A 17,462-nucleotide genomic window follows, 5' to 3' on the forward strand; every position below is an offset into this window, starting at 1 on the left:
TTTTTTAAAGCTTCAATGTTTCACTGAAACCTGTGATGAAGAATGGAACTGATTCAATCCCAGTGCAAAAAGAGTCACCAAAGAGAAATACTGTCTTCTTAAGTCACTACAGTAGGAAGGTCAAGAAGCAGCAAGTCCAACTATTTAACATGAATCATGAGGCTGCTGGGGCTCACAGTGGTGCACACACACACACACACACGCACATATAGGATCATTAGTGGTTGAGCTACAGGACACTAAATAATGATGCTGTCTTTGTGGACACAGTGACATGGGTTAGTAGAATTGTTGCAATTGGGGTCATCATGACAGAGTATTATAAGAATGATAAGAATATAGGCTAATGTCCTGCTAGTTTAAAATGACGTCTCTACTGCTAGAAACCATGCTGTTGTTTGGATGTAGAGACTCCTCAGACAATTCAAGTGAAAACCATTGCAGTGCATGTGTTCCTTTAAATCCTGTCCGAGGCATTCACCTGGTATCAGAGACCATAGTGGACCTTCATTTTCAGAACGCTGAATTAGTTGTTTCAAACATTTACAAATGTACTATTTATTGCATTATTGTTGTATTTGCTTGGCCTATATTCCACAGATGTTTTCATGGTATTCACGCAAATTTGGTTAGCACAAGAATTACATAGGATGAGGCTACTTATTACTTTGTCTAATTTAATTTCTAACAATTAATGTTTGCTATTAAGTGATGTAATATATGGATATACAAGCATCATTGGGTTTACTGAGTCGTGACATAACGTTTTTTATTTTATATTGTGTGTACACCGTAGGGCGCCATATATGTAGTTCATAGTCAGTACTGACTTAAAATAGCAGTTGAAGTTTCCATGAAATATCCTTTGTTGACTCAGTGAATGGATGTATGCACAGCCGTTTACCACAGGAGGGCGCTATTGCAACGTTATTTAAAAGGGTGTTCGCTACTGAAACGCAGGCATGTGTATTTGACGGCTGGATATTAGTTGCATATTTGCATCTGCACGATCATCCTAATGGAGGGATTGATACCGCAGTGTCTATATCAGATATGTTTGGATACAATTATAGACTCAAATTTGCAATTAAATTCAGGTTTTTGAAACTGGGTCAATCACGAGCCAGTCAAATTTGAGTGCGCAGGCGCAGCTTGTACGCTGTCAGGAGGAGTGCCATAGCAACCAGAGCCGACATCAATCGTCAACATGGTGAGTGTTTGTGGTTTTGTCACATTTTCGTTGCTATTTGGTGTTTAAACCATGGGCCACCTATGTGAACATGTTATGACTTAGTGTCTGAGAGTTATAACTGACCTTACGTACGACACTGGTGTAGCTGTGAGCTAACATGGGCTAACTTTAATTAGCTAGTTAGCTAGTTAAATGTCTGGCTAACATCAATTCAGTCCTAAACGTATAGATACATGTGTTTCCTAGCGATGTCTCATATCGTGTCATGTTGTGGTTATAGTGTATAACTATAATAACCATAGTTTATGGTTATAGCTGGAAAAACACCAAAAATAAAAATATAATTACATATTTTTGAGATACTGACCATTTATAGTCTTTTTAAACACTGTGTGTGTTTTCGTAATGCTGCTAGCTTGTCCATAGCATTTTGTCATCACAGTATAATCCAGCCTGTCTCTGTCTAACTGAATGCCATTTTAGCAGGCCAAAGCAACGACTGTGAAAGAAGCCCTGGCTAAGTGGGTGAGTGACAAATACCCACAGCTGTAACACAAACAGAATAACATGCAATGCTGTGCAGTAGTATTTTGTGTTCTTTTTGTTGTATACTTACTGTTATGTGGAAGAGCATTAAATGTGCAGTTGCTTGCTTGTTCTTGTGGTTCTTATAATTGCATTGGTCATTTGTGTCCCCCTCTCTCTCTCTCTCTCTCTCTCTCTCACTCACTCACACGCTCTTGGACACACACACTCACACACATACCACACACACTTCTTTCCCACTTTCTCTGTTTGTGTTTGTAGGAGGAAAAATCAGGGGAAAAAGCGAGTGAGGCTAAAGCCATAAAACTGTATAGTCAGATTCCTCCTATTGAGAAAATGGACGCTTCGCTGTCCACACTCACCAACTGCGAGTAAGTCCTGTAGCCATACAGTGGCTCATTCTGTGCTGATGTACCAGATTCTCAGCGAGAATGTGTTGTTTGATACTACACAGCCTTTCTATTATTGTTTTATCCAACAAACATCAAACGAAGATATGCAGATGGGATGGATCGTTGTTTGAGCTACTGTTTTCTCACTCATAGTTAATTCTCCCGAAACCAATCATTAATTTGAGCCCATAGCCATTTTGTTTCCATCATAGTCTGTGTTCATGTGTTGCATTGTGCTGCTGTGTCCTCCCCAGGAAGCTGTCTCTGTCCACAAACTGCATTGAGAAAATAACCAATCTCAATGGCTTGAGTGAGTACTGACTGTGCACTTACTGCACCCTCACAAAAAACAAACCATAATGAACAAATCAAATTATGTTGTTCTGTGATGTTGTGTTGTGTCTTTACAGAGAACTTGAAGATATTGTCATTAGGGAGAAATAATATAAAGGCATTAACTGGGCTGGTAAGTTAGATGGGAATCCCACTTTATTTCCAGTTGTTTTATTTTTGGCCTCCTATAATTCGTTCTTTTTCCGTTAAGCCTCTGAAAGAAACTGGTTCACATGCTTATTTCATACTTTGAATGTATGGCGTTTTCCATCAGTTTTGTTTTTCTGCATGTGTGCAGGAAGCAGTGGGTGACACTTTAGAAGAGTTATGGATCTCTTACAACTTGATAGAGAAACTGAAGGGAGTCCATTGCATGAAGAACCTAAAAGTCCTCTACATGTCCAACAACCTGGTCAAAGATTGGGGTAAGCTGCCTTGATAAATACAGCCAACACGTTCAATTTTTAAATCAACATATGTAGCTATTTTTGATATATATTTCCAAACATTTCTTTTTAGCAGAGGTCACTTATTGTTTAAGCGATTTGTTGGAATTTACTGGAATCCACATTGTGGTGTGTGATGTGTGTTATACGTTGTGTAGTGGAGTTTGTGAGACTGGCTGACCTGCCATGCCTCGAAGACCTGGTGTTTGTTGGAAATCCTCTGGAGGACAAGTATTCAGCTGAGGGAACGTGGATGGACGAAGCCTGTAAAAGACTTCCTATTCTGAAGAAACTAGATGGTAAGTGTTTCAGTAGCCATGTGTGTAAGAATATCTACTCACAATCAATCTTTCAAGGGCTGTTGGTATCCCCTTACAATATAGACATCGCTAAATAGTGAAAATGACAAACTTCCTAGAAGATTCTTGGTCATCCAAGTCAGGGTACATCTAAAACAGAGCCAAAACTAAGGCAGCTGGAACTGAAGAACCACTTGGACGAGTGAAACATCCTCAAGAAAACTCAAACAATTCCAGTTGCCTTTGTTTTAGCTTTGAGATATTCCTAGAAAACAGCAAAGGTTAAATTAAGACTTGTGAATGTTAGCACTTGGAGGTCCATAAAGTGAGAAGGCTAAAAATAAGTGAATACTAACATTTGTTGCTTACAAGGCACAAACAGTAGTAGTAATAAGCAGTTTAGTGTGAGATTTGATTGGTGATCACTTTTTCTGTTGTTTCCAGGGACCCCGGTCATCAAACAAGAAGTGGATGAAGGAGATGGAGAGAGCTGAGAACTATCTGCTTAGTTCCAACCTCCTTTCCTGTGGGTCTTCCATTTTTTTAAGTTTTGTATGGTCTGTCATGGTGCTTTTCTATAAAGTTTTTTTTTTTTTTTTGGACTTTGTTGTAGATTAACAGCATAAAATAACCAACACATAATGTGTTTGTTTTACACTTAAAAAAGACTGACAGTACAGGGCTTGTGGGTTTGGGACCAGAATGCAATGCAACTGTGTGATTTTCCAAGGATTCCTAATGCAATCCTAATCCTAATTTTTTACTGTAGATGATATCGAAGCTGATATGAATTGTTCTTGTTAACGGAAAATTGACTGCTGCACTACCATCTGTGGGCCAGTCAGACAGTCAGTGTTTTAGAGTGTAAAACTTATGTGACTCTCTGTATCTTTCTTTCAAGAACTAAAGCACAGTGTAGAACACAAACTAGAGAGCTTAACATCTCCATGGAGAGAGGGCCAGATAAGTATTTGCTGCATTATTCTCCATTAACATAAAATTGGACTAAACCATGGAACTTCTAATGGTTACAAAAAAGTTACGTGGATTGCTTCCTACTTTTGGTATTTAAACCACAATTTAGTAAGCAGTCATAGCTTTAAAATAGGCAGAGAAGTTACATTGAGCTCTTCCTTTATAAGCACATAATTGAACACATACTGAGGGTGAAAGCATCCATGACCAAAACCCATCCACAGCTCTCTTTGGTGCTGTGGTGTTTGAGATGTTTCTGTCTATTTGATACTGAGGTCACATTTCTTGATCAAATTCAGATTTATTTTAAGGGAAGAAAATAGGCAAGTTTTCCTGTCAACTTGATTGTGGAGCTAAGGTTTCCTAAATTAACTAATGTCTGTGTAAACTGATTTTTATGTTTTAACTTATTTTAGGCAAGTTTGTACACACAATTGTTGAATGTTTATAATTTTTAATAATTTTTATATTTTGAATAAATACTGTTGTTGTAATCTTATTTATTGCTAGCATTCTTTTATAATCCATACACAAAGGTTTTCTAAGTCATCTTTCCAGCAGTTTATATCTTTGACACATTTTTTTTTTTTATTTGGAGTATTCTAGCAGATTTTGTAATTTGACGGATCCCTTTACTTCTTTTATATTTTTTTTTATTCTAATAATTTATAGTTTTGGACTGTTGTTTGGAGTAAACACACACTTTGAACTATGGGTAATTGTGATGGGGACTTGTAAAGTTTTTAAAAACCAAACTATCTTTGGATTGATTGAGTAACTAAACAGTAGATGAATCATGATGAAAACAAACATTTTATGTTGCTCTGCAGAAAACAGTTAAACATGGGCTGTAATAAATAAAAGCCTGATGATGTAATCAGTACTGTAACAATCATGGAGACATTTAATGCATCCTCTATTTCATAAAATCTGAATGCATATTTCATTGCCATTTAACAGACGTGATTTAATCATAGACTGTATAGATTTAATCCATTCGAACCGCCTCTCTAAGAAGGACGTTTGTAATTGGTTAATGTTAACCCAATCAACATTTCTTTCATTCGCTTCCTTGGCAACGGCTTCGTACCCGGAAGTGATTGTATTCGCCGCGAAATATCAAGACCTGAATTTCAAAGCGGTAGAAATGTCCTTCTTTTAGTTTTAAATGTGAACGTGTTTCTTCTACACTCGGTATGACATTGAGCTAATACCATATCTGTTAATATATGTGTAGTGTGTCAGGTGTCTGCAGCGCAGTAAGTCGTCTGTGAGTGTGGAAGTGAAGCAGGTGATCGGAGTTCTTTGCAGACTTCTAGCGGCCGCCGGCCTGGACGCTGTACCCGCACCGGAGACCTTCAGACGGGCAAAATTTGGAGATGGACTCGAGGTGCGTCCCTCATCTGTTGCGGGGTTGACATAACTGCGTAAATGTTTTCAAGTGCTAAATTTAAGTGCAGTTTGGAAATATTTTCATTCCGTGCTTCTTGCTGTATTTACTTCACTACTGTTGAGATGGTAATATTGTACTCGTTACTCTACTACATTTGTTACTTGTTACCCAGGGCATAGTTTATATTCCAAGTATCGGATCAGAGTATAAAATATGGTTGTATTTAACAGGTGAGTTCAACAAGCCATGGGCGTCACACCCGTGGGGGATGGGGGTGTTGCAACACCCCCACTTTTTCAACAAGCTGATTTCATCCCCCCCACTTTTTCCTAAGGTATTAAACCGTTTGCCCGCCCTGGCTGTGTACCAGCGTACTGAAATGGAGCGCACCTCAGTCCCCCAGACAGTTAGATTGATTGACAGCCATCCAGCCAATCACAGTCATTTGACCAAACCCACTAGTTCCTTCGCCCGGCAAAGTAAACGCTAACACGGAGCTGCCGACCATTCACTCGCAGCAGCAGACAGAAAACAGAGCAGCGGTATGAAACGGTAATTTAACTAGTTAATAATGTCGAATTTTCTCTGTAAATAACGAAACTATTAAGCAAGCCAGGTGGCAAACAAAGTTAATGCAAAGTTTTGCAAGCATTATTCTTTTTGTTAGGAATGCCAAAAAGGAAAAGGCAGCAGAAGATTGACTTATTTTTCCACTCAAGTTGTCATGTAATTAGGTGACAGGAGGAAAACAGAAAGCTGTCAATCCATAAATGCACTAATTCAATTTTGTAGTAGTACATATTCTTGCATTAATGCCATATGTGTTCATTTACGTAACTTAAAGGTATTTGTTGGATCTTAAGACTTTCTTTTCAATGAAGAAAATCCCCTACATCAACTCATCCCTGTTATTGCTCTCAGAAACGGAAGGGAAGTCCAGGCAATGCAATATTATTTGCATATCCTGATGAAGAAAATCTAGAAAGAGACTGAAACAGGGGCCAAAGGCGGTTGCGGTGCTCATGTGCTACCCCTAGAACCCCCCCACTTTTAAAATTGCTGCTCCACCCCTGCAACAAGCTGTTTATTCCTGTTTAAATTTAGTACAAATTTCCTCCTCTTGCTCTCTGTTAGAGCCAAACAAGTTTTATTACAGATTGGGATTATATTGCTATTCTGGTGTTCTGGACATTTGGAAATAATAAGCAAGTTGACATGTAAATGTAAAATTTTATCTTAAACAGTAGCAGAATAGGGTATTGTACACATTTATTCAGTGTATAGCCATCTTTCTGTTTGTTCTTTTCCAGGAGGATCAGTTTTGGCAGCTTCTTGCCAACATCCTTCAAACAACTGGCACTATTTGCCCTGAAGGCAACACACAGCTAAGTGGAGGTTGGGGAATTTTTGAGAAATTAAAGAAATATTTCAGCTATTTGGCATTAGAAAGCTTTGTGTTTCCTTGTCTAACACTTGAATTGTCGAGGAGTTGAAAAGAGTTATGTGGACTTGTCAGAATGTACTTTCTTTGTCTGTGAATCAGAGCGCAGGAAGCTGGTGGCTACAGGCCTGTGGCAGACTGGCTACCATGCTGACTGGATGTATGAGAGGGAGGGAGGACAAGGAGATGAGGGGAGCAGTTTCTCAAGCAGAGATCTCCTCCTTGCTCTGGGCTGGCTGCTCGCTGCAGGAACTCTGGAGAAACTGCTGACACTGCGAGTACAGCAACTGGACAAAGCACTACTCACATCTATACCTGTAAGTATGACTGGCATACTATTAAGAGCATAATGATAGGAATATTTGTATTCCTTGTATATCAGGAATCTTTTATTTTAGGTTAACCCTCAGCTTTCCAGTGAGCTCCAGTTGGACTCGCCCTCCCTGAGGAGACTTCAGTGGCTCACTGGGTGTCTGAGACATCAGGGACGGACCCTGCTGTCCATGCTACAAGAGCGAACTCGTGTTCTTCATGCTGTGAGGACATCTTTCCTTTTCTATTTCCACAAGCTGTAATTCTGTATCTGCCAGTGAAAACACCGTTCAAAGTTAAGCAGCTGAGAGGCTTTGGAGCATATGTATTTGAAATACATTTCAAATAGCATGCAAGACTTCTTTCTTGTTGCATGAAATCAGAAAAGTTGGTGTGACATTATTTCCAGTGATCAAGGTATATCAAGTGTTGATTTCAGCTAATGAAATGTAAGACATAATGTCAGTCGCTGTTCGACATGCCCCCTCCTCTGTGGCTCAGGGAGTTAGAGAGGGCAGTGGGGGTTGAGAGAGCCAGCAGAGTGAATGAAGAAAGGGAGTGACATCAGCGAGAACAAATCAGGTCTGTGTGAATGGTCTGCAGCTGCAGGCGAAGTGCGCTCCTTATCTTGTGTACTGTGGCCTCTTTCTGTGTAGCTCAGCCTTCAGCCAAATAGACAGACCTGCAGCTCTACATGCATTTATGCATTTGTATAAATTACACAGGCACAGAGCAGAGGCGAGAAATGGAGACGTGTGTAACCTTTCTATCTAACAATCTATCTAACTTGGTTGCTTTTTAAAAAAAAAAAAGTAACGTAAAGTAAGTAAACTAGAATTGCCTCCTCATGCTTGTATGCCTCTGATAAAATGTCATATAATGTATGCAGTGAACAAAACTTTCTAACATATATATTTTTATGTCACCATGAATATGACCTTTGACTGTTTGGGTATAAAATATCATCTAGTATTTTATCTTTTGTCAAATTAGGTCATAGTCAGCATATGGCATGTTGCGTGAAGGCCATTACTGTGTTTTCTGAGGTTAGGGTGACCTCTGACCTTTGAATAGCAATATAATTTCTGAGACATAGCATTTACAAGAATGGGATGTACGTAGATTGTGCATCAGCAAGACAATCAGAAAATTTTGCAGATTATACCTTTAAAAGCGTGAAAACAAAGCAAGTCTGGCTGCTTTAATAGGTTGATTGAACAGTTTGTGGAACAAATTGTGAAGTTTGGAAATCAATGTGTCCCCAGGTTTTTTCTGCCAGCCGCCCCTCCGCTGCATCTTCAACGTCTGATCAGAACTCTGTAGTGCTAAAAGAGGTAAATGTGTGCATTCTAATAGAACTTTATCACTAATATTACACAGTTTTTCTGCTGTTTATTGAACTGTTTCTGTCCTCAGTGGTTCATCGCAACCAGTGTGATTGTTTTTAAAGTTGGGAACATGTGTATTCTTATGACCTCACACCACCACAAAAACTAGCAAAATTAGCCTGATAAGTCAGCTGTTAACTACAAAATAGTTTTATTCAGTAACACTTTTTAATAGTTATATACAGCGCATCCGGAAAGCATTCACAGCGCTTCACTTTTCCCACATTTTGTTATGTTACAGCCTTATCCCAAAATGGATTAAATTTCTTTTTTTCCCTAAAAAATTCTACACACAACACCCCATAAGGACAACGTGAAAAAAATTCTTTTTGAGAATTTTGCAAATTTATTAAAAATAAAAAACTGAGAACTCACATGTACATAAGTATTCACAGCCTTTGCCATGAGCTTCCTGTTTCCGCTGATCATCCTTGAGATGCTTCTACAGCTTGACTGGAGTCCATCTGTGATAAATTCAGTTCATTGGACATGATTTGGAAAGGCCCACACCTGTCTATATAAGGTCCCACAGTTGACAGTGCATGTCGGAGCACAAACCAAGCATGAAGTCAAAGGAATTGTCTGTAAACCGCCGAGACAGGATAGTCTTGAGGCACAAAACTGGGGAAGGGTACAGGAAGATGTCTGCTGCTTTAAAGGTCCCAATGGGCACTGTGGCCTCCATCATCTGTAAATGGAAGAAGTTTGGAACCACCAGGACTCCTCCTAGAGCTGGCCAGCCGTCTAAACTTGAGCGATCGGGGGAGAGGGGCCCTAGTCAGGGAGGTGACCAAGAACCCAATGGTCACTGTGTCAGAGCTCCAGCATTCCTCTGTGGAGAGAGGAGAACCTTCCAGCAGGACAACCATCTCTGCATCAATCCACCAATCAGGCCTGTATGGTAGAGTGGCCAGATGGTAGCCACTCCTTAGTAAAAGGTACATGGAAGCCTGCCTAGAATTTGCCAAAAGGCACCAGAAGGACTCTCAGACTATGAGAAACAAAATTCTCTGGTCTGATGAGACAAAGATTGAACTCTTTGGCGTGAATACCAGGCGTCATGTTTAGAGATGTTTAGGGATTAATAAAGTATCTATCTATCTATCTAGAGGAAACCAGGCACCACTCAGCGACGGTTCATCTTTCAGCAGGACAGTGACCTTAAGCACACAGCCAATATATCAAAAGATTGGCTTCAGGACAACTCTGTGAATATCCTTGAGTGGCCCAGCCAGAGCGCAGACTTGAATCCGATTGAAAATCTCTGGAGAGAAAATGGCTGTGAATCGACGCTTCCAACCTGAAGGAGCTTGAGAGTTGCTGCAAAGAGGAATGGGCAAAACTGTCCAAACATAAATCTGCCAACCTATCTTTGTGCCAGCCTTGTGGCATCAACCTTGTGGCATCATATTCAAAAAGACTGTGTTCTCTGTATACATTTTGTATACTTTAGGGTGCTTTTAAAACTCAATTTTAAAGTGTATACATGTGTCTGTTTGTCATAGGACTGTGTTTGTATCCAGAAGCTCTGTGACCTGCTGGAAGTCTATTTGAAGTGGAAACAAGTAGAGACAGTCTTCTGGACCTGGATGGTGCGTTCAATTCAACAACACATCAGCCCGATTAATAATTCTTAGTAATTAGGTGCACACTTCTTGATGTGATGGAGTATCTTGCAATAAGCAAATCATACATTTTTGAAAAGGGAAACATGCAGTTTCACACCAGAGGGAATTTATGATTGACTGCAACACTGACGTTGTTTTGCTCTGACCCAGTTATATTAGTATTGCTCCCAAACTACTGATTTTGTTCAGTTCTCTTCTGTGTTCTCCAAGATGCCAGCAGCCATATATGCCAGGAAATGTGAAGTTAACCGTGTGTTTGTGTACGTGCGTACGTGTGTGTAGGAGAGTGTGGTAGACTGCCATCTGACAGATCCCGTTGTCCGGAGGCCTACACGTTCACCCAATGGAACTCGAAGAGTGTGTCACCACGGAAACCGGGGGCTGGAAAAATTGGACAACATGCTACTGAGGCTTCCCGCTGCACAGGTGTGCAACACACGTAGTGTCTACACTAATGTTTGGATCTGGCATTTTTTGTTTGAGAAGGGAGATTAAGGAGAATGTAGATTAGTCAAAATTTGAATAAATGTCCGACATTTTTTTCCCAGTGAGATTGTGCCGTCTACTCCAGCTGCACATTTACCTAAAATGATCTGTGTGGAGAAATAAAGTTACTGAAAATGAAAGTGAATGAAGATACATCAACAATAAGTTCCTACTGGGTTGTAATTACTCTAAAGGAAGTGACACCTCTAGAAACCAATAGGTTTCCTGAAGAGTGGTTTTGGAGCTCATTGTTGCTCTGGCCATTGCCATCTCGGCATTGTGTCTCTCTGGCTTAACTCTGGGCTGATTCAAATAAGAGCAGAGAGGTGGAGCGTGAGTAGAGCCGAGACGGGCAGGTGACACCGAGGCAGACGGCTAGCAATCCTTGATGGTGCCCACCTCAAAGTGGCCATTCCTTTAAATATGCATAACCTAAAGACTTGATGTAATTAAAATGTGTGAGTTACAGAAAGAGACACAGACATTTTAGCATGGTCTCAGGAGGAGGTCTGTGGGGATTGTGTGAGTTTGCAAAGTAATGCAAAATAAGTGTAACATTACAAGTTAATCATTTGTTTCATGTTCTAGGCCATTAAGTAGTAAAGACAATTAGCATCATGAAACTTCAGTACTTCCATATATGAAATGTACCTAAATAATTTTGCCTTTGACCTAGTTCAAGAATTAAATTTGACAATTTTACACATCCGGCGCAGTGATGCTGTGGTTAGCACTGATGCCTCTCAGCAAGAAGGTTCTGGGTTTGAATCCAGGCTTTCTGTGTAGAGTTTGCATGTTCTCCCTGTGTCTGCGTGGGTTCTCTCGCATGGTGCAAACCTGTGACCCTTGGGGCCCAAAGCTGCCTCTCTAACCACCACGCCACAATACTCTGTTATGCAAAGCAGTGACAGTTGTGTGGTCTTGCTGTATGTTTCTAAATGGTACTGTATGTGTCTGAATTACATTTATATTCTCTCCTAGGAAGAACAGAGGAGAGGGATGGGGGACGTTAAGGACAGAGAAGTAGGAGAGAGGTTACAGGGTGGCTCTTCCCTCCCTCCTCTTCTCTCTTCTCTCCCCTCCTTGCCCTCCCTCACCCAGGTCTATCGAGCCAGGCTGCAGGATGAGAAGCCTGTCAGACACGGCAGCCGCCCAACAAAGGGACCCCACAGCAGGACCGAGACTCCAGATGAACTCCCGGCATCTGAGGCTGCAGAGATGCTTCTCCATGCAGAGGCTCTGCTGCTGGAGAGGAGGGACAGGCAGAGACAAGCCAACAGGATGCAGCTGCAGGAGGCGATTGGCAGGCTAGATGAACTGGTGTTGATACCACCGTAGACTGTTATGTTTTTAACTGGGTGATGCCATTTCACAGTAGTGAATGAAATGGTCTAGTCACATCGATAAGGACTTGTCTGTTTGTCTGAAATTTTTGTGACAAAGTTGTGTGTGTTCAAGGCTCACACAAACAGCTTCATTCAAATACTGCGGTAATCTATGTTATGGCAAGAACCACTGAATGAAGTAAGGAGAGCCCATTACTTTAAGATTTGGAGGTCGATCTAATTTTTAGAAGTTTTAAAGTTTCGAGTGCAGTGGGAGTTGGGGTTGGTGTGTTGTGCTGGTGACATTGGTGAGGATGTATTCAAAATTCTACAGCAGTACAGCAATCGCAACAATCCGCAGCATCATGTAACATCAGTTGCAAGTTGTTATATGAAGTTAAACAAAAGCCACAGACGTCCAAAACATCATTTTCATATTTATTAATTCACTGAACAGAATCAGCAGGACAAACAAACTCACTTCAAATTTCAACATACAAAAACATCTCTATTGTTCATCTAACTGTCTTTTGGGAAATCAATAGCTTCATTACTGTTTTGTGCAGGGATGCAATAAAATGGTGCAAGAAATAGAAATAGTGTTTGATGTTTGTCTTCTGTTTTCAAAAGTTGACTAGCTGAACTATCCCTTAAATGTTTTAAAACGTTCCTTTTTTTTTAGCGTGGGGTACAGAGAGTCACTCTGATTTTGAGGTAAATGATGGTATAAACTATTGAATGCTGGATTATGACTAAGAATTAACCACCAGTAGTTTCTGCATGTAGGAGTTGAGCCACTTCTGTCTCTCCATGGAAGTGAGGAGCTTACTCTTCTCTCTGAAGGCAGCATCGTCAGCCACCACCATGTTCCTCTTCACCATCCCGGGCCCTTGAGACCATTCAGAAGGCCATGGCCCCTCCACGCTAGTGATAACAGACCAGACTTTAGAGATTAGTGAGCACAAAACAAGCTAGGTACCACAGGTACAGTATCACATGGTCAGACATGTTTCACAACACAAGCAACCAATATTTGATCTTCTCTTTAAAGGAACACTACATAGAGGGAAATTCAGATCAGGCCGTCAGCACAACGTGTTAATAATACAATATAACCAGGAGCCAAATAGCCTAAGTTAACATACAGACTGGAAACGGGACAAACTGAAACAAAATCTGTCCCTGTTAAGACATGGTGCTACCCAAACGCCCTTCAAAATCTTTTTCTTTAATGAATTACACACAAGAGATGTTGTGTGGTGATTAAAGTTTGTTTGATTATAATTTCATCTTAGTGTTTTTCCTCTCTGTCCAGTTACCTTGCCTCTGTCCTCTCCGGGGAAAAGAGCCACGCTTCCCTCATCAGACCTGCCTTGTCTGCTGCTGCTCTGAGGCTGGGTGCTGACATCATCTGGATGCTCCAATCCCGGAGAGAGATGGAAGGGAAGAGGACATCCCAGTCATCTCGTTTAGCTTCATCTGAATCGTCAGGACTTCTGGAATCGTATACATTGACACGTAACCGGGTTTGTTCAAAGCTGGCATTAGAATGTATTACTCAATAGAAAATAATAGATTATGATAACATATGATTATGTTAAGATTGTAAAATATTCAATACTTTAATCACTTGCAACATGTGTACCTATAACAACCATAGTTCGCTGCAGCCTTAATGAGATGGAATAAAAAAGTACCTGAGAGGTAGTCGTGGCTGAGGGAAGCCTGATGTCACCAAGGTCATACCCAAAATGCTAAGCAAGAGGAAGGACATACGAGGAAAAGCTGGAAGCTCGGACATTCTACAAAACAAAACAAAACCACCCTTCACATTTTTTACATGACTTTTAAATGATCGAGTTCAAGACACATACATATGTACACATGCTGTACATAACAAACTGTTGTTCACTCTCCCTGTTATAAGCTCATATGGATAAATAAGAATAACAGAATAATGATCAAATGAAATGGTTGTCTGTTTCTCTGTGTTAGCCCTACGATAGACTGGAGACCTGTCCAGGGTGTACCCTGCCTCTCGCCTGCGACCCAGCCCTCCCGCAACCCTTCACAGGACAAAGCGGTTACAGAAGATGAATGAATGAATGAATGAATGATCAAATGAAGAAAAATAAATGCAGTTTGCATTCAGTTCTTTTGGCGGCATAATAGCCAAAAAATTCAAAATAAAAAACACATTTGTTTGGCAGAACAAGGTCATAACTTTTAAATACATCAAGATATTGTTGCTTTATTGTTTTTTTAAACCACCACTGTATATAGGAGTGCTTTCCATGACTTTACCAAAAAAGTAGACTGTTTTAAAGTATATTATGTTAAATGTTGTGTTAAAGCTCCTTTTCCGATTTTAAATTGTGATCCAACGCAGACCATGAAAATAGAACGTCTGGCGATCAGAGTTACACAAACTAAAAAAACTGTGAATTCACTTAAAAACAATATACTGATAAAGTATTCTGCACCCAAGCTTTAAAGAACCTTGGCTTCATGCAAATTTTTTGGTTGTAAAGTTGTCAGCAGTCCAGTAGTTTGATGATTTCTTACCTGCGTCAGTCTGTCTGTCTGTAAATGTTGGTAGCAGCAGGCAGCTTCTCAGCGCTGGACTTCAGGTTGGAGGACAGTTGTCCAACTAGAAGAGATGTGTTGCTGGAAGAACCACCACCAAGCCACAGCAAAAGAATCGGTATGTGCAATAAGGTACTTTCAGTTTGTTACTCTACCAATTTCTTGAAAATATGTTTTTATCTCCTCTAAGAAGAAAGAAGTTTCTACTTAAACAGATTTTTCCTCGTCCTATATTTGTTGCTGCTATGGTGTTTGCAGGTTGATGATGGCTGAAAACCATCAGTGTCTTGTCTTACATACTTATATACCCTGGACTGGAGTGCTTTAACCCCCCATCCCCCTAAACCACCCACGCATATTCTCAAGTGTACCCACCCTTCACCAGATCAATCCCACTCTGAGTTTAGCGTGCAAGAAGACAATCCCTGTGGAAGTGGAAGTTAGCTTGTTAGTGTCCTGTTTCAAAGACTCTTAGTCATGGTGCTGTTGTAGAGAGCCCAGCATCTTATTACTGAAAATCATTATAGTGTTGGTGTGTATATACGTGCAAGAGTGTTCATTCATACTCTATGGATGAACCAAGTAACAGACGTTTCTCTCAATGAAAATGCTTTGTCTACAATAAAAAATGACACTGGGGAATATAGTCATACATGAACAGAATTCTGTATTTCATAACAGAATATTAAGATAAAGCGAAACCACGGGAAATTGAAATTCATCCTGGAATATTTTTTATTTTATTTTATTTTTTTTTAATGGTACTGGCGGTAGAAACACAATTAACCTTGATGTGGCATTTTAGCTGAGTTTCTCAGAATTCATGTTTAGTCTTTGAAATAGCTGCTGGGATCACCAGCTGGTAGTGTAGTGGACATTTCTTTTGGAAATTAAGACAGCTGTACACAGTAGAAGAATACACAGTACAGATCAGTTTTAAAATTGTTATCTACTCAAGGTAGATGTTCCACGCAAAGGTCCTGAAAGAACATAAGTATACTACAGCACAAATTACAAAATCTGTGCCTACTGACTGTGTGAAACAATGTCAATTTGAGCATTTAACACTCACATGATTTAATTTATCACAAAAACTTTAAATGAACATTCTAATATACTGCTGTGTATATTCATAATCAAACATAATCAGAAAGAACTAACATAAATATCAATGATGAAAGAACTGCATTGATTATATAGTCATCATATAGTCAGGCATATCATTATGACCATCTTCCTAATATTGTGTAGGTCTCCCTTGTACCTCTAAAACACTTGTGACTCTTCAGAGAATGGACATGGGCCTTCTGATGGTGTCCTGTGGTGTCTGGCAACAGAATGTTGTTAGTGGGGGCCTTTGGGTCCTATGGGTTGAGGGGAGGGGCCTCTGTGGATCATCCCACAGATACTTGATCAGTTTGGGATCTAGTGAATTTGAAGGCCAGGTCAACACCTTGTGCTGTTTTTGCCATCAAGGAGTGTCATTGCTATGGGGTGGGGATGCCTGGTCTGGTCTAGGTGGGTGCTACATGTCTAAGTAACATCCACATGAATGCCAGGTCCAAAAGTTTCCCAGCAGAACATTGTATTGTCACAAGATGGTCAATGTTATTTCTTTCACCTTTCAGAGGTCATAATGTTGTAGCTGAGCGAGCAGCACAGTGGTTATGCCTCACAGTGGGAAGGTCCCAGGTTCGAATCCATGGGCCGATTGGGCCTTTCTGTGTGGAGTTTGCATGTTCTCCCTGTGTCTGCGTGGGTTCTCTCCGGGTACTCCGGCTTCCTCCCGCCATCCAAAGACATGCTCATTAGGTTCATTGGTGATTCTAAATTGGCCGTAGGTGTGAGTGTGAGTGTGAATGGTTGTCTGTCTCTCTGTGTTAGCCCTGCAATGGACTGGTGACCTGTCCAGGGTGTACCCCCGCCTCTCGCCCGATGACAGCTGGGATAGGCTCCAGCAGACCCCCGTGAGTACAGAAGATGAATGAATGAATGAATAGTAGCAGAGCAACCACAGTCAAGTTGTGTTGTGGAGTCTTATGGCCTGAGAGACAAACAATGTCCTCAACCTGTCAGTGAAACAGCTTCTCTTTCTGATTATGGTGGACTTTGTTCAAGGTCCTTGCCTATGCCACCGATGCCAGAGTATTCAGCTCTGCCCCACCACAGGGCTACCTACCTCCTTATCAGAGCTACATACCTCCTTATCAGCGTATCTAGCCGTGAGGTGCCCTTCTTCTTAATGCTGCTTCCCTTGGCCATGACAGTCTGATAAAACATCTTAAGCAGCTTCTGGCAGATGTTAAAAGACCTTAGCCTCCTGAGGAAATAGAGCCGGCTCTGACCTTTCTTGTACACTGAGTCTATGTTAGCCGACCAGTCCAGTTTGTGATCTTGCTGTAGACCCAGGTACTTATAAGTCTGAACTATCTCCCCACAGTCTCCATTGATAGTTATAGGCTGCAGGTGGGGCCTGGACCTCTGAAAATCCAGCCCCATCTCCTTAGTTTTGCCTGTGTTGATCTAAAGGTGCAGTTTCTCAGCCTGACATACTGGGGTCTCCCAGTGAGATAGTCAGTTATCCAGGAAATGAGGTGTGAGTGAGTTCACTCCCATCGCTGTTTGTCTCTCAGCAGTAGGGGCTGAATAGTGTTGAGATCGCTGGAGAAATCAAAAAACATGAAAAAAAGAAAACACAGCAGCATTCCCCCTGTCCAGGT

General features: G+C 40.8%; 3 protein-coding genes across 3 annotated transcripts; 2 read left to right on the forward strand and 1 right to left on the reverse strand.

Annotated features, from left to right (window-relative positions):
- Positions 1-1,031: 1,031 nt before the first annotated feature.
- On the forward strand, positions 1,032-4,676 carry dnal1 (dynein, axonemal, light chain 1). Its single transcript, XM_084569764.1, has 8 exons — positions 1,032-1,210; positions 1,676-1,717; positions 2,000-2,109; positions 2,385-2,440; positions 2,541-2,596; positions 2,762-2,888; positions 3,068-3,208; positions 3,653-4,676. The coding sequence occupies exons 1-8, from the start codon at positions 1,208-1,210 to the stop codon at positions 3,700-3,702; spliced, it is 585 nt and encodes a 194-aa protein (XP_084425890.1). The 5' UTR covers positions 1,032-1,207; the 3' UTR covers positions 3,703-4,676.
- A 1,113-nt stretch (positions 4,677-5,789) lies between these two features.
- Positions 5,790-12,169, forward strand: tedc1 (tubulin epsilon and delta complex 1; the record flags this gene model as incomplete). Its single annotated transcript, XM_084568539.1, has 9 exons — positions 5,790-5,806; positions 6,095-6,128; positions 6,887-6,971; positions 7,120-7,334; positions 7,416-7,553; positions 8,595-8,663; positions 10,223-10,309; positions 10,628-10,771; positions 11,813-12,169. The coding sequence occupies 9 exons, from the start codon at positions 5,790-5,792 to the stop codon at positions 12,167-12,169; spliced, it is 1,146 nt and encodes a 381-aa protein (XP_084424665.1).
- A 720-nt stretch (positions 12,170-12,889) lies between these two features.
- pth2 (parathyroid hormone 2) lies at positions 12,890-13,957 on the reverse strand (the record flags this gene model as incomplete). Its single annotated transcript, XM_084569701.1, has 3 exons — positions 12,890-13,080; positions 13,476-13,652; positions 13,854-13,957. 3 exons carry the CDS (start codon positions 13,955-13,957, stop codon positions 12,909-12,911), a joined length of 453 nt encoding a protein of 150 aa, XP_084425827.1. The 3' UTR covers positions 12,890-12,908.
- Between the last annotated feature and the right edge of the window lie 3,505 nt (positions 13,958-17,462).

This window comes from Chelon labrosus, assembly GCF_963514085.1.
Source record: "Chelon labrosus genome assembly, chromosome: 20".
Lineage (NCBI taxonomy): Eukaryota > Metazoa > Chordata > Actinopteri > Mugiliformes > Mugilidae > Chelon > Chelon labrosus.

What these genes read in the sequence shown, in the direction of transcription:
- dnal1 (XM_084569764.1), top strand. An exon ending in AAGAAGCCCTGGCTAAGTGG is followed by an intron (nt 1,718 to 1,999) that starts GTGAGTGACAAA and finishes TTGTGTTTGTAG; the next exon opens with GAGGAAAAATCAGGGGAAAA. An exon ending in AACCAATCTCAATGGCTTGA is followed by an intron (nt 2,441 to 2,540) that starts GTGAGTACTGAC and finishes GTGTCTTTACAG; the next exon opens with AGAACTTGAAGATATTGTCA.